The sequence below is a fragment of the Aulonocara stuartgranti genome (genome assembly GCF_965226115.1).
Source record: "Aulonocara stuartgranti genome assembly, chromosome: 22".
NCBI classification, from domain to species: domain Eukaryota; kingdom Metazoa; phylum Chordata; class Actinopteri; order Cichliformes; family Cichlidae; genus Aulonocara; species Aulonocara stuartgranti.
Window position 1 is genome coordinate 31,460,901 of NC_138957.1, and position 13,277 is coordinate 31,474,177.

The window sequence follows — 13,277 nt, forward strand, 5'->3', positions numbered from 1 at the left end:
GAACTTAAAGAATTCAAAATGTGCTCTGTGCTTTCTCGGGAAAATAGTTACCTTCTTTTACAGATTAAAACCATTTATATATAATGTGGCTTTTCTGATATGTTTTGGAAATGCGTGCTAATCCTTTATTGAAGTTCAAATGAAAAATACTTGAGTTGAATGAAGGAAACGGAAAGAGTACCTAAAAAAGCAGCGAGACAAAAATATAAATCTCGTGATTCGCTCTGGGTTGAAAATTCATTTAATTGGAATTATTCATTCATTACAGAAAAAAAGAGGAGCTTTACAAAAGTATGTGCCATTATGCCAAAAGGTCTCAAAGGTAATACAAATAAGCACATGTTGTTGTTCCTTCAAGCAAACCAGGCTTGTTTATGGCAGTACACTGAAGTATTGTTAGAGTCAATGACTACATGTGAGACCTGAAAGACCTGATTTGTTTTTCAAATTAAAGCAAGATGTTCATCAGAAAAGAAAAAACAGAGGAAAGCAATCGGACCAGAATTCCTGGTATCATTCAAACAGGTACAATCATGTCTCCTTGAATCGTTCTGTCTCACTTCCTGTGACCTAGACTCACAATATTAACACAGATTTCTATGTTTCAGTGTTTTTTCTTCACAAAATTAGTCAGAACTCAGCACAACCTGCATATTTCTCACATTTTCCTCCAAAATGCAGGCTAAAAAAGTTAACCTGCTTAAAGACTGTTTTGCATCAGACATTAGAGGCTTGCCATTCAATTACTTTTTCCGTTTAACCCCACTGCTCAGCATAAAGAGAGACACTTCACTTTCAAATCAGCTGATAAAAAACAGTCACCTTCTAGCTTTTAGTGTAAAGTCCACGGAGACAAAAGATCACGGGGCGATCAAACTGAAAGAGAAAGTGAAACGATCCCAGCACGCTAAAAAAACAACAACTTCAAACACAGTCCTAAATAAAACATTAGAGATGTGTTTTTGCAGAAAAAGCTACGGTAATATCGACAATGACAATACTTCTGATGGGCTAAAACAACAAGGAGGATCCAGTTAAGCTTCAAGAACCACCCTGACTACCTGATCCTTTTAAGCCAAGGAGATGAACGCACAGATAGACTTAATAAACAGACCGGGCATGATGCAAGGTGCACCCAGTATCAGTGTAATATCCAGTCACATAAACTAAACATCTGTAATACAAATTTTAATGCCACTTAGAGTCAGATCATGCATTTCAGATTTGAAATAGACATCAACTTGACAATTAAGAATTTCAGTCTATGCACATTCAGCTGTGTGTTAAAGGAGAACACCAGATCAAAGGCAATCTCATTTTAATGCATGCCATTTTATTTTTGTCAAAAATGAAAAAGTTAAATATGATAAAAACACATTTCAAGACTAAATCAAATAAAGGCAAAATTCTTCAATATTTCACACGTTTATCATTTATTTCATACTGGGTGTTAATAAATGCAACAAACATCCACTTCTGAAGGAAAATCTATTTTATGAACATATGGCAGAAAAGTACATGTGAAAAAGCACTGATATTCATCCTCAACTCACACTCGCAGCTGAATCCCTGCAGTGAAAGGTGACTTTGTTTTGTAAGGTTAAGGAGGATCATGGGAAACAACAGCCACGAGTTCACAGTGAACTCTGGTGGCCGGCTGTACAGAAAAGTGCAGTTCACATTATTATTATCAATATTAGGTCACGTCTGCTGTCCCACAAGCAATCTACTGGTCGGCATGCTGCAGTTACACTAACTCTTAGGTATACTCGGACAGCGGGTATAGGCTATAATATCAGAGTAAGGAGAAATACTAAGCACAGATAGACTAGTTTTTTGGTGCTCAATGTGATGCTATAAAAAGCCCAGACAATGAAAGTCATTCATTCAAAGGAGGTGAGTTTTTAAGCATATCCACTTCTCTCCTCTGAGATCAAGTACATTTATTTCAAAGTAAAGACATTTATTATATGATTTTTTTTCATATGTACATTTATTAACCTTTTCTTACATGAAAAACATCCGCAGGTGCTGGGAGGCTCGCGATAGGTCAGAAGTTTGACTACAAAACAGATTTCAAGCAGAAAATGGTACACCGCATTTCTGAATAATTCACAATGCTGCTCAGAGCCAAAGTGCTGCCGAACCGGGATCAGTTTGTCCAAAAGATTACCGGCAACATTAGCGTGGTAAAATATTGCACTCAGAGTGACGGAGTGATAAGTGCTTTCCAATTAGTTTCTCCAATTATCCGTCATGAATCAGAGATGAGACTAAATTCAATCACAAAAGCCACTGATTTGAACTGGAGTGAATTAAATTTAATTGATGTGAGAGTCAGAAGCTGCAGTGAACAGTAGTGTGGATATTTCGTGCGAGAGCGTATTTCTGTTATGATCAGAGGTATTAGCGCACTGCCACACTGCAGACATCATTTCGTGTTTTTTTTTATTACATTCTTTGGATTTACAGAGAATAGTAGATTAAAAGGAGAGCGAATCTACCAGAACTGAAAGAACATTTTATTAAATCTCCCCCTACCCACACACGGATCAACACTTCTGTTCTGAGAGGCTTTGTGAATAGCAGCTCAGATGTGTAATGAAAGAGAAAACATCAGACTGAGGATGAATGACAGCAAGTGAAATCCTTTCATAAAGCCTATGTCAGCCGTGATTGCCTGAACCTAAAGTTTTATTATTCCAGCAGGCACAGGCTGCGATCCAAAGGAGGGCGGTGTCCTTTCACCCTGCCAAGCACAAAGTGCCCTCCAAAAGAGGCTTTACGATGCATGTTCGATCTGAAACCTTTCATCTTTATGAAGTAAAACGCATTTGAGAAAGTATGCTGCTCTCAAAATTGAAGTACACAAAATAAAACGTCAACCAGGATCTGAAATATCTGCACGTAAATGTTAAATCTTCCTGATGAATGCATCTCAGATATTCTGATGTGATAACTTCATAACAGCTCAGACCGAACAGTAAGCATAGCAGGCAGATATTTGTCTTGAGCAGTATCTGGGGCTCCACAAAGGACTCCATATATCTGCTGAATATCTTGGCAGCCTGTGCAGCAGATATACCCCGCTGTGGTTAAATGGAGCTTTTTTTAAAAATTCGACTTAGCATACAGCAACATTTTGAATAATAAGCTAATTATGTTTCTTGTGCCACAGTAAAACTGCAACACGTCTGGCAGCACGACAAGAACAGCATCCTAGTTAAGATGCATCGTTTCCATCTAGCTGCTAGCTTTGCAGATGCCAGATAAATGGCTTAAGCTGTCTCTAAGGAAGGTTAGCCTGTAAATTAACAGGCTGAATTATCTGAATCTTGGTGGTTACGTGCAGCATGATCACAAGAGGAACGTGTATCTGATGCTTTAAAGTTGATAAGCCCTGGCCTTGGTACAGGATGCACTTCATGTTACCTTATCACAAACCTTCAGACACTCTGTAACTTAGAAAAAAAATCCCAACTCTGCTACTAGTTAATAATTATATAAAACATGCAAGCAAACGATGCATCAGAAATCATTCACAATTTTATGTCTCTCTCTCTCCATATATATGAATATAGTGAATTGTGTATATATAGTGAATATATATGCTACGTCTAAGTGTCTGGTATCCTTTTTCCCTATCGTGCACTTAAAATATACCACAATGCTCTACTAAATAGTGTAAGTACAACTACTACAAAAGATGCCATCGCACGCTGTGCTGAAAGGTAAAATGTTCTGTTTATGACACTGAGAAAATCAGCATTAATACCCAAAATACTGCCAGTTTATTAAGCTGATGCTGTTATGTTTTAACTCTGTGACAGCAGCAGAGAGTCACCTGACTGATATTAGAAGGTTTGATCACAGACAGCTGTCTACACAGAACTTCCTTTACAGGCATCAGCTTATAACGAATGAGTGAATGATTTCAGGCACGACCAGAATCACCTGGGACTTTCCTGGAGTTACAAATTTGGGCAAGAAACCAAAGAAGCGTGCGCGTATTTATGAGAAACAGATGCGTTTCTTTACATATCATCAATTTATTATCCTGTAACTATATCCTACTGGCCTGCATTTGGTTGGATTTCTGGAACTTTATGTGAATCCGACATTCCTGCCCCGGTCTCGGAGGCAGTGCGAGGTTAAATCAACAGCGCTCTTGATGCTTTGCACCCCAGAGGCGGCAGAGTCTCTGCTGACATCAGCTTTGATGAAAGGACTTCACAGATCACGACCGAGGCCCAAACACACAAACATGGCATGAGCTACGAGTCTTCCCAGCTAAAGGCATAGTTTTCTGCTTACTGTCGATGTGTGGTTAAAGGATAAATGCAGCGTTTTAATAGTATAAAATCTTGCATAAGCCTTGCAGTAAGAAATATGTTAGTATTTTCACACTATACACATGCAGATCACATATCTGTATATTTACAACTGTGAAAAAAGGATACCTAAGTGAACATGATCATGTTAGGATGTGCTACGCCTGATTCCTCTTTCCTGTGGGTGATAGTAATGTGTAAGTGCTATAATACTAATATTGCTTTAGAATTAATTGAAACTCCACTGACCATCAATTTGCTCACCTAACAAGAGTTTTGGAAGCCCCTCAGTTTACACATGAGCAAAAGCACATCCATAGAAAACAGCCATATAAAATCATTCAGTCACATTAATGTAGGGCACACAAGTCATTGTAAACACATGACACTGAAATACGCAACTCAAACTAAGTTTTCCTGAATAAGAAGGGAACGAGCTAATAAAAAGTCTATGTGTTTGCTAATCACCTTACTGTATTTACAATAGCTGCTTCTTATCTTTTACCCTTTTTAAATACAGTATGGACCCTTTTTAACATTTAAAAAAAGAGATTACTTGTTAAATTTTGTGCTTTTCTTTGCCAGGCATCGATTATCTGCACCTGTCTGACCGCTATTAGTCACCCTGGGAGGTTTGGATCGTAAATCTCTCTTTTCCAGTTGACATTGATTCGGTTACAGCATGAGGTAGCCGTACTGCTAACAGCTGTCAATGGCAGCCATAATAGTGATATCGAAATGTGGACTCGATGATGAAGATAAGCGTGGTTCGGGTGTGATTCAGAGGGTGGAGCGTGTGCCTGATGTTTCCGTGACACAACCCTGGTGGTATCACGGACTGTCAGGCCCTGCGGAGGACAGGACATGCCTGGACGCCGTTTCGTCAGCGCCGTGAGATGCCTCGTACTGCGGTGTAAATCAGCTTCCAGTGACCTGGATTAGCCCACGAGCTCCTTTCACAGCGAGGAAGGGGAACCAATTAGTCAGAAGCAGCTGTTAGGATGGAGAGAGCTTAATCTAATTGACTCTGTTCATGCTTCTTTTAAAAAACTTTTTATCTGCCGTCACTTATTCCATTTCTCACCTGTAGCGTCTGTGTGTGTTCTCCCACAAAATGTTTTGATTGCTCTTAAGTGACCGCTAATTTACCAAACCTCCTCATGTGAAAAGAAGTCCCTTCAAAAGAAGAAGAAAAAGCTGATTTTATTCAAGGATGTAATTTAAAAGAGATTTGACTACATCTCCAGCCCATTCTGTGGCCTCTTTTTAAAATCACACTTTTTAAGCTCAAATCTGCAGCACGATTTCACAATTCGAATGCCCTTGAATGGATGAAAGGTGGCCGTGCAGCACTTAAACTTAAATATTGCTCTTACTTCAGTGATTGAACAGATTTTGAGCGATGCCTTTGTAACATTGTAACATTGTAACAGCTAAGTCAACAACACTGGACTATCATATAGTGAATTATGTGATAAGTTGGGATTCATAAAGCACAAGCAACAAGTTTAACTCTTAATTTGTGATTTGTATCTTCTCCTCTTTTTAATTTCCTGTTTTTAATGGGTTGAATTGACTCATTCCTCCATACGAAGCACTGAGTGTCTAATAATGTTGTTTCGGTTTACACGAACCACCCCCTCCACACACACACACATTTACACTTCTCACGACTTATTCAGTCTCCTTCTGTTGAGGCTGCGGGCTGCATCGTTATCGCAGACTGATCCAAACTGTGCCTTTCCACTCACTTCATTTTGGCAAACAACCGGGCTACAATAATTGGAGCACCGTGAGATGGATTGGGGCTGAGATGAAAATAGGGGGCTTTAAATCATGCAAGTCATTTATCTGTTCGCCGAATAGAACACTGTTCCATCTCTGTCGTCTCTTTTATCACCGCTCCTCACTCGACGGTGTCCGTGAATTGGTCCGTCTGCAAAGAGACCGAGAATCCAATTATGTTCTCAGGAGCCGTTCCAAAAGCCCCAGACGTGTTGAACGCTAGTCTCTGGATTTTATTTTCCTCTGACAGGGTTTGTGACAACTCCCTTGGGTGGGTAAAACAGATGAGGACAGTTTCTGCAGTTAGTTGTTGCTCTTTTGGGTGTTTTTCCCCTCTTTTTTTTAGCTTTTATCATTAGTGCGAGTGAGATGAAGTGGACGTTTAGGCGGTTTTCTCCAGATGATGCCTTGAATTTGGCAGATTTGACACACTGGATATAAGAGAAAGGGAAACAGCCATCTAGTAGTAGGGTACTCAATCTAATCTAGCTTGTTTCACTTTGCAGGTTTTTGAGAAATAATACCTCGAGTAGATTTTTCTCTGGGTAAATGACTGCTGGAACAAGCACTTTTGTCAGAGATGTGGAGGCGCTCTCCGACATGCTTGTACTGTTAATAATAGAGAGGCTGCGTGTGGGTGGGCTGAAATGCAATCATCACTGTGTTTGTCTGATGCAGTGAGAGCAGACAAAAGTGCTGTCAGAGGCAACGCATTGAGATTCGCCATTGGAAAGGGAGACGCTCTCTGCTGTTATTGTCGTTAGTAGGCTTGGTCCTAGAAAATAATGTCTGATTCCTTGACGCGCGCTGGCTCTACCTGTCAAATTGTCACACTGCTGTCGCCTTTTTTTGACCAGTTTTCACAGGAATCATAATCATTTGATCCCCTTCAGCCGTTTCCCTAAAAGTGATGAATGTTTTTTACCCTTTTCGTGTCATCACAGCTTCTTTTGTGAGCCTATGCTTCTTTAGCAGGCATGCAGTCTACTCTAATGTCAGCAATGTCCTGTAGATCTGAACTATGATAGCTACTCTAATGTTTAATTTAAATGCATGCATTTTCCAGATGCACGGAGCTGCTTTTGATACAGCTCGGGGGGTTCTATTTTTACCTTTCATTTTTCAGAGCTTTAAATTTTGCATTGTGCGTTTTGAGCATCTGCTGCTTTAGTTATTTTTAGGCTAGGCTAGACATCTGGATCCAAGCTTTAACGTTTGTCTGTGATGTTGCTTCAAATGCAGTGACGAAGGACTTGATGGTGTGAGATATGATAAGTTCCTGCCAGACGACTGTGGATATGTTGGGAGAGGTGAGCTTAAAAAAAAATACACCCTGGTACTCCCTCTCAGGTGCTCTGGGCCGTTTCCTCCTTCTGCTCACCTTCTCCACTCTCAGCCCCTCCCTCCGACTTGGCCGTATCTGACTCAGCAGTGCCTCTGGAGGCGGTTCCCGGCGATGCAGCACCACGGAGGCTTCCATCAGGGGTCGCAGCTGCGAGCGAGTGAGGATTAGAGATGGGGCTCAAGGCAGAGTCAGGGGTTTGGCTAGCGCTGAGGTCGCCATCAGGGACCACAGTGGCCTCCAAGCCCTCGGAGTGCGATCCTTCAGAGATGGCTGGAGGGGAAGCGGCATTCAGCAGGGGCTTGTGGGAAGCGTAGGTCATCGCAGCATCTGTGTCGCTGTCCAGTGGGAGGCCAGAGCTGGTGAACTCGACTCCGGAGTCACTCATCTCCAAAAAGTTATCTGAGTTGAGAGTGTGGTAGCGGCCTGGTTTGGACACCTCGAGGCCCTGCATAAAAAGAGGCAGAAGAAGATGAAAGGCAAGATAAATATACAATTCAGAAGAGTTAGGATGCAAAGTAAGATGAAAGGAAAGATAAAGGAGGAAAAGAAGAGTAAAAGAGGAGAAAGTAGGACCCAACAAAAGATGAAAGTAAGACAAAGTAAAGTTGAAAAAAACAACAACTAGAAAGTAGAGAGGCGATAAAGCAAAAGAAAGCCAGGTAGAAGGGTAAAGAGGAAAATATTATACAAGGACAGAGGGCTGAGATGAAAAGACAAAAGAAGCAGGAGTCGAAGCGAGTACAAAACAGATACCCCCAACAGGGCGTAGGAGACGAAGGAAGGAGGTGATATAGGATCGAAGAACGGAAGAAAAACAAGTGGTTAAAATTTAGGTCAGAGGAAAAAAGTGAATAATTTATGTACATTTCTCCAACCGTATTTATAGACTTACCTCACCATCTCCTGCAGCCATCCCTACTCTTATGTTACATGGACACAAACAAAGAGGTGCAGCAAAATGATAAAGAAAACACCCGAATAGATCAAATCAGAGTTATACTAAATGTTTGGCCTGTAAGATGTGGGCTACACCTGCTTTCAGTGTTAAATGTAGAAATCACATTTTCATTGTTGTTGTTCCTGAGATTCAAAGCTCTCTGTTGTCACATGCATGTTGATGTAAGACAACAAAACTCAATTTAACATTAACTGTAAGACATGTTTGTAACAATAGACTAAATTTTATTTAAATTTTATCCAGATGCTGCTGCGTTGATTTTTGAAACAACAAATTTAGAAAAGAACTGTAGTTTTATTGTGATATTCCACGTTGGAGAGCAAGAATTCCTGCGGGAGCTTGAATCAACCGTTTTAAAGGACTCCCTGAACCTTGACCACTTCACTTTCTTTACTCCTTTATTGCAGTTATAAACTTGAGTCTAATTTGTTCCACTGCCGAGTGCAGCGTGTAAGGTCGATTGCATTTTAATTACTCTTGGCACTGAGGTGACATTTTATAGCAGGTAGTTTCTGAGCAATCTCAAACACAAAGATGGGCAATGATGTTTCTGTCTTTAAATCTTTTTTAATCTTTTTTTGATTAATATATTACTTTGAGCGCAAACTTTTCCAAAAGTACACCAGGTGTTGGACATTATTAAGCTTCAGATTGTTCTCATAATCAAGATCAAGACTTCAGTCTCAGACGATATTGCTCTAATCGTTCTTGTATCTACAGCTCTTATCACTAACAATTATGTAACCTATACAAGCTGATGGTGAAACTCTTCTTCTGTTGACCTATTAGCCTGATTTTCACACCAGGACCAAACAACATCGCACAAAGATAAGAAGCTGGAGCCCAAAAATGCTTATTCATCTGGCTACACACCAGTATTCTTATTATCCTTTATTAGCTGAACAAAAATGCATCTAGTTTTAGGTTTACACTAGTCAAAAAAGCAACATGAGTTTTATATCATGAATATTTGAATATGTTCTCCGTCTTTGTTTTAATCCATTTCTCAGCATATAATTTTAAACCCTTACATAACACAAACTTGAGTAGTTGTTGGTTCCTGTTGATTTTAGTCAATGGCAGGGCCGTAATTTGTTTACCGAGTACAAATACGCTCACTTCAACTCCTTAGAAAAGGTTCAGTTTACTACATTATTATGCCAGTGGTCTCAAAAATACAAATAATCAGTGTGTGCACAACACTGTGATCAGTGTCATCATGCTGCAAATGACAAAGCTGCTCCAGGCCAGTTTATTTGCATGCCAGATGCCGGTGTGCAGGTCTGAACTGTTGCTGCAGCCTTACATGACCCTGAGAGCACCACGTCTGAACTTGGTGAAAATGTGACGAGACAAAGATCAGCTGCTCCAACCTGTACCTCTCTGCCAGCCATACAGCTGCATCCCAGGAAAATCTGGAAACACTGTCAGAGCAGAAAAGGCCCGAGATACTCAGGGTCGATGTAATCATCACTGGCAGCCACAACCAATGACCACTGCACAGCTGCAGGCTATACCCAGGAATGCAGAGCAATTCCTTAGCAGCTAATCCTTACACTTGTGCACTGCACAGATGGCTGACTGCTTGCTTCACATCCACAGACCATCATGTTAAATGTCTCATATATATTTTTTTTATAGTGTTGGTCTATAAAATCTAATATAGCTCAAACTTTGAATACGAAAGTTAAAAAGTTAACACGCCACAAAGTTCTCCAGCTGGTCGTGGGGATTGTACAGTTTTATGAGCACGTAAGAACCATGAGAGTGAATAAAGCTCAGCTGTGCAACAAACTTGCCCATTGAAAGCCAAGATGTGAATCATCTTTCTCTTCATCTGTCTTTCAGATTATGTGTTACTATGTTGATGCATGGTTATTAAAATATCTATGAATTTGCAGCTAAAAAACCAAGTTTGAAGCTGTGATCTTTTAATTTCTGCTATGTTTTATTTATCATTTTAACATGTTTTTGCATTTTAATGGCTTTTTGTTTCCACCACTGACCTTGATGGTGACCTCTGTGCTCTCCATGGGTTTATCACACATCGACTGTGTCAGCGATTCCTCGGTGAACCTGCTGTAAGCCTCACGAACCACCTGCAGACACACACACAGAAAGACACATACAAACATGCAGGATGCATGTAAAAATCGACCCTCAACAGCAGCTGTTTACACATCGTTTCATCATACATGTTTTACATTACTACAGGACAATGACACACATACACAGGCTACATTTAACTGCACAGAAAGCTCCTAAACAGATTAAAAAGGATCCTTGTGTGACATGACAGAGAGCACTTCTTTGTCTTCATGTCAGGGATGGAGGTTGAGAGGAAACAGAGCCCAGGGGGGAGTTACAATATTTCACAAGTGCCTATTCACTTCAACTGCAGGGAAGACAGCATGGGGGCAGATTGAAGATACAGTAGATGGGCTCAAGGTGCACTCTGAAAGTTTTAAAAAGGACAAGAAAGAGCCAGATGGATGTGCTAAAAAAGAAGGTAAAGCAAGAAAAATCGGGATGAGTGGAGATGTGTACAAGAAAAGTGTGAAGGCGTAAACAGGAGAGGTCTGTGCATTTTAAATAAACTGTCCATTAGTCAGCACAGTGGAGGGATAAGGACACAGACAGGGAACGGTGTGGATTACAGTCGGCATTAAGCAAACGACTGACTTTGTGCTTAGAGAGAGAATCCTGCTGAGGAGGCTGTGCAGATAAAAAAGATTAACTTCAAGATCCTTTATTAATTAAATAAAATCATACTTGATTAAAACTTGGTTGGCATCCACTTCAAGGTAGTCTTTCTGGTAAAGCTGGTACTCTTTTGCTTATTTTTTCAGCTCCCACAGGAACACCTGTTCTGATCACTTCAACTTGTGGTTTTATAGTGTGCACCGTATCTCTTCTAATAAAATCTGGGAGACGGATGCAAAGCTGCAAAAAGCCAAATCTGCCAAGAGCAATGGGCGGGCTAAACATGGAGGACTAAACATTTCCACCTTGTTATTGCGCTGTGTGTCAGCAATGACGTGACGTGGCACAGTGTGACTCGAGGAATTCATGGTTCATCGAAACAGTTTAGAAATGTATGAGAACATGACCTTCAAGAGTATAAAGAAATTTTATTGCTTTAAAAGTTACTGTTATGGTTGGACTCGCAGAACTTTTTTATCATGCATGGAAATTTACTGTTGTTTGTTCTGTGGTGTTTGAAGGGTAAATGATTGAAGGAGCACACTGCTTGTCTCCAGTTTACAAAATTTAAAAAAAAAATTCCATTAAAATATCCGCTAAACATAAAAAGGATGAAAACTTTGACTTTTTTTTAACTTTTTTTGAATAAATGCAGCTGATATGTTAGCAAGAAGTTCCATATCTGATGTCTTTTTACCAGCGAGGGAAGCAAAGAAGTAGTACAAATAGAGGGGGAGGAGGGGGCTGGAAAGATAAACATGGTATTTGACAGACAGCAAGCAGGAGTAAGATAAACGTCAGTAAATGTGACAGAAGAGACTTAAAGTGGAAGAAATAATCAGCAGATAGTGAAGATGTAGAGAGGAGAGCAGGACGGTGAGATGGATGTAATAAAATGCAAAGGATGAGACAGGCGGTCAGGTGAGGTGATGAGTCAGGCGTGATTGATCTGAGCTTCATGTCGGTCTCTTGGGTTAAGTCTCGAAAGGTTGCTGACATCCTCTCACGCACGTCTGAGATCTAACAGCTACAAGAAAATCCATAACAGCGAGGCCGCCTGCTGTCATCTCAACCTCGGCTGTCAACACGCAAACACACATCAAGCTCACACACAACACCACAGCTTTAACACACATTAGAGATTAACACAAATGTACAGTACATCACTGGTGATCACAAACAAAACGTTAGGACTCACAAACATACACTCAGAAAAAGTAACCGCACAGAGACAAATACAGTGAGGGCTGGAAGGCTCTGCTGCTTTAACATTTCTCCCACAATCATCAGTAATCATGAAAAATTGAAATAATCACAGGTCAGGATGTGTTTTATTGGTAAATATTTGTTAGAAAAGGTGCAGGGAAATAAATGCAGGACGGCCAGGAGAGCACATCAGGGGAGAGGGGCTGAGATAAAGACTAAAGGGAGGGCACGACTATATAAGTACAGAGATAAGATACAGGTGAAGATAAATAGAAAATAAAAAACTAACGCTAAAACTTTGAAATAATATTCTAAACTTGAATGAACGAGACAGAGGGAAACCCAGAAGGCTTGAAGACACAGACAAAACTGAGGGAAAGGAAAGAGCAGGGAAATACCGATAACATCATCAAGTCATAAACCACAAACACAACAACACAATCACAAAAATCAAAAACGTCAAACACAAGGAAAGCAAAGAAATCCAAACTCAAAAGCAACTCAAATTTTTAACGTCCTGATTAAAACTGAAGCAACAGCAGCTGATATTTATTTAACAGTAGTGAGCTGTAACAGTGACTGTAGTGTAAATGTAGTTAAAATAAACAGAGTGAGAAGAATCACCCTTTGATGGAAACTTAATTAAGGCTAAATTAAGGATGTTTTTTTATTTTGAAAAGCATCCATGACGCGGTATTTTTAGCCATCTTTGGTGAGCAACTTCAGAGCTTTTGTCCAAGCAGCTGACAGATTTTTTTAATTAACACTTTAAGAAGTGATATTGCTCCATAGCGCCTTAAATCTGTAAAGTCTCAAATGACTTTTTGCAGCTTTAAGTTGTAACTGTGAACAGCGTCGAAACTATTTCTTGTTTTTTGAATTGGAGGGAAACGAGTTTCCCCAATTTGGATGAAAAAAGTGTCCAACATATTCTAGTTGAAATTACATA

At 40.1% G+C, this 13,277-nt stretch overlaps 1 protein-coding gene across 1 annotated transcript in view; it reads right to left on the reverse strand.

The window, feature by feature from the left end:
* Window positions 1–284: 284 nt before the first annotated feature.
* Window positions 285–13,277, reverse strand: part of LOC309698697 (uncharacterized protein) — a 32,400-nt gene continuing 19,407 nt past the window's right edge. Inside the window, exons 9-10 of the mRNA XM_082521327.1 lie at window positions 10,426–10,518; window positions 285–7,906 (exon numbers count right to left, since the gene is read on the reverse strand). Coding sequence (XP_082377453.1) covers window positions 7,463–7,906; window positions 10,426–10,518 — 537 coding nt within the window. The 3' untranslated portion in view covers window positions 285–7,462. The remainder of the gene's footprint in view (window positions 7,907–10,425; window positions 10,519–13,277) is intronic.